We start from the raw sequence: 1,753 nt of genomic DNA on the forward strand, positions 1-1,753 counted from the left end.
GTCATTTGATATATTCAGGACTTCTAAGAGGAGAGCATCACTCTTTTTTACTATTGAGATCACTTAATGAATTTTTCATTTAGGGTCATCTGACAAATGTAAATAGATGATTTAGGTTAAAATTTTGAAAATGAGAAGATTTTTACGTCTAAAGTTATAGGTCTATAATGTGAATGTACAAAGTTTTAATATCAGTCATCCATTCATAATTATTTTTTTCTACCGTGCATGATTTTTATATAATTTATCTATTTTAATTTAGAATATTAAAATAAAAACCTAAAATCCTAATTTGTAAATAATAAATTTTGAACTCTAAACCTTAAAATTTTAATTACCAAAATCTTAAACCTTGTACATCAATTTATTTTTGAAAATTATATATTTGGAAATTTGACGTGACCTATAGGGACTAAATACAGCAATAATGCATAGTACAAGGCCTTTATACAATTTGACCTGTGGACTTTGAGCCTGTAGACATGGTCCCAGTAGATTGATCCCCACCGGATTATCAGATTCATCACGTCACATCGATATCGTGAAAGACATAACCCCATCCATTCATACATGATGCATCCTTCCATCCATCCATGCTTTCATACATACAAACATATACAACTAACCTGTTGACCTCGAGCATCATCATCAACAACAACAACAGTTAGGTTTTCTTTCTCCAATGTCCGAAAACATCATCGGAGCTTTGAACGACCACGATGTCGGCATCAAGGAGCAAGACCAGTTACTCCCCATAGCCAACGTGGGTCGAATAATGAAGCAAACCGTTCCCCAGAGGGCCAAAATCTCGAAAGAAGCGAAGGAAACCATGCAAGAATGCGTGTCGGAGTTCATCGGCTTCGTCACCAGCGAAGCCTCCCAGAAATGCAGAAAAGAGAGGCGAAAGACCGTCAACGGCGACGATATTTGCTGGGCTTTGACTGCGATAGGCTTCGACGACTATGAAGTGCCGTTGAAACTGTACTTGCGTAAGTTCAGAGAGCTCGAAGGCGAGAAAGCAGCAGCGAATCAGACTAAAGATAAAGAAGATGAACGATATCCATTGAAGTTCAGCTTCACTGGTAGCACTAGCAGTAGTAAAGGTGCTAACTTTAAAATTAAGCCTTTTGATTGAGATGAACTTAAGCTGTTTTTTTAAAGTGTTTAACCATGGTATATAAAACATCAAACATCAAAGATCTGATTTGGGTTGTTGTTTTTTTTAATCCTTTTTCTTTGAGATATGGCTTTTTAGTTCATGTTTTCACTCCATTTCTGCAACTTTCCATTAATCATACTTCTAAAAAAATCAATCTTTGCGGAATCAAGAGAGGAAATTCATTTTGTATGTAGAAGAAACTTAGAGAAATCTGAAAAATTTTGTATCTAATGCTTAATCATAATTCGAATAACATATATATATATTGAATCTGGGTTAATCTTGAGATTCAGAGCTTGTTTTTCTGCACCAATTTAGTCAGTGATGTCTCCATGTCAAACACGCAGAATCAACAATACCAGGTATAGCTAACTAGTTTAAGTGGACTTTGTATTTAGGGTTAGGGTCTTTCTTTAACATTTTTTATGTTTTCTATACCATTTATGTTTATCTCCCTTTTTAACCTAATACTTTTGGTAGGTTAGAATAAGAGTGATTATTCGATCGAGTTAAATCGAATTTATGATTCTTATTTTATAAGTCAAACTTTATTTGGAATTTTTTTTAGTCGAGTTGTTCGAGTTTCTATTAAAA

General features: G+C 34.1%; 1 protein-coding gene across 1 annotated transcript; it reads left to right on the forward strand.

Moving 5' to 3' along the window:
- The first annotated feature begins 637 nt into the window (after positions 1-637).
- Positions 638-1,135, forward strand: LOC120115044 (nuclear transcription factor Y subunit B-5-like). The gene has a single exon (XM_039135814.1). The coding sequence runs from the start codon at positions 683-685 to the stop codon at positions 1,133-1,135; it is 453 nt and encodes a 150-aa protein (XP_038991745.1). The 5' UTR covers positions 638-682.
- The last annotated feature ends 618 nt before the right edge of the window (positions 1,136-1,753 follow it).

This window comes from Hibiscus syriacus, unplaced genomic scaffold, assembly GCF_006381635.1.
Source record: "Hibiscus syriacus cultivar Baekdansim isolate YM2019G1 unplaced genomic scaffold, ASM638163v2 tig00110257_pilon, whole genome shotgun sequence".
Classification (NCBI taxonomy): domain Eukaryota; kingdom Viridiplantae; phylum Streptophyta; class Magnoliopsida; order Malvales; family Malvaceae; genus Hibiscus; species Hibiscus syriacus.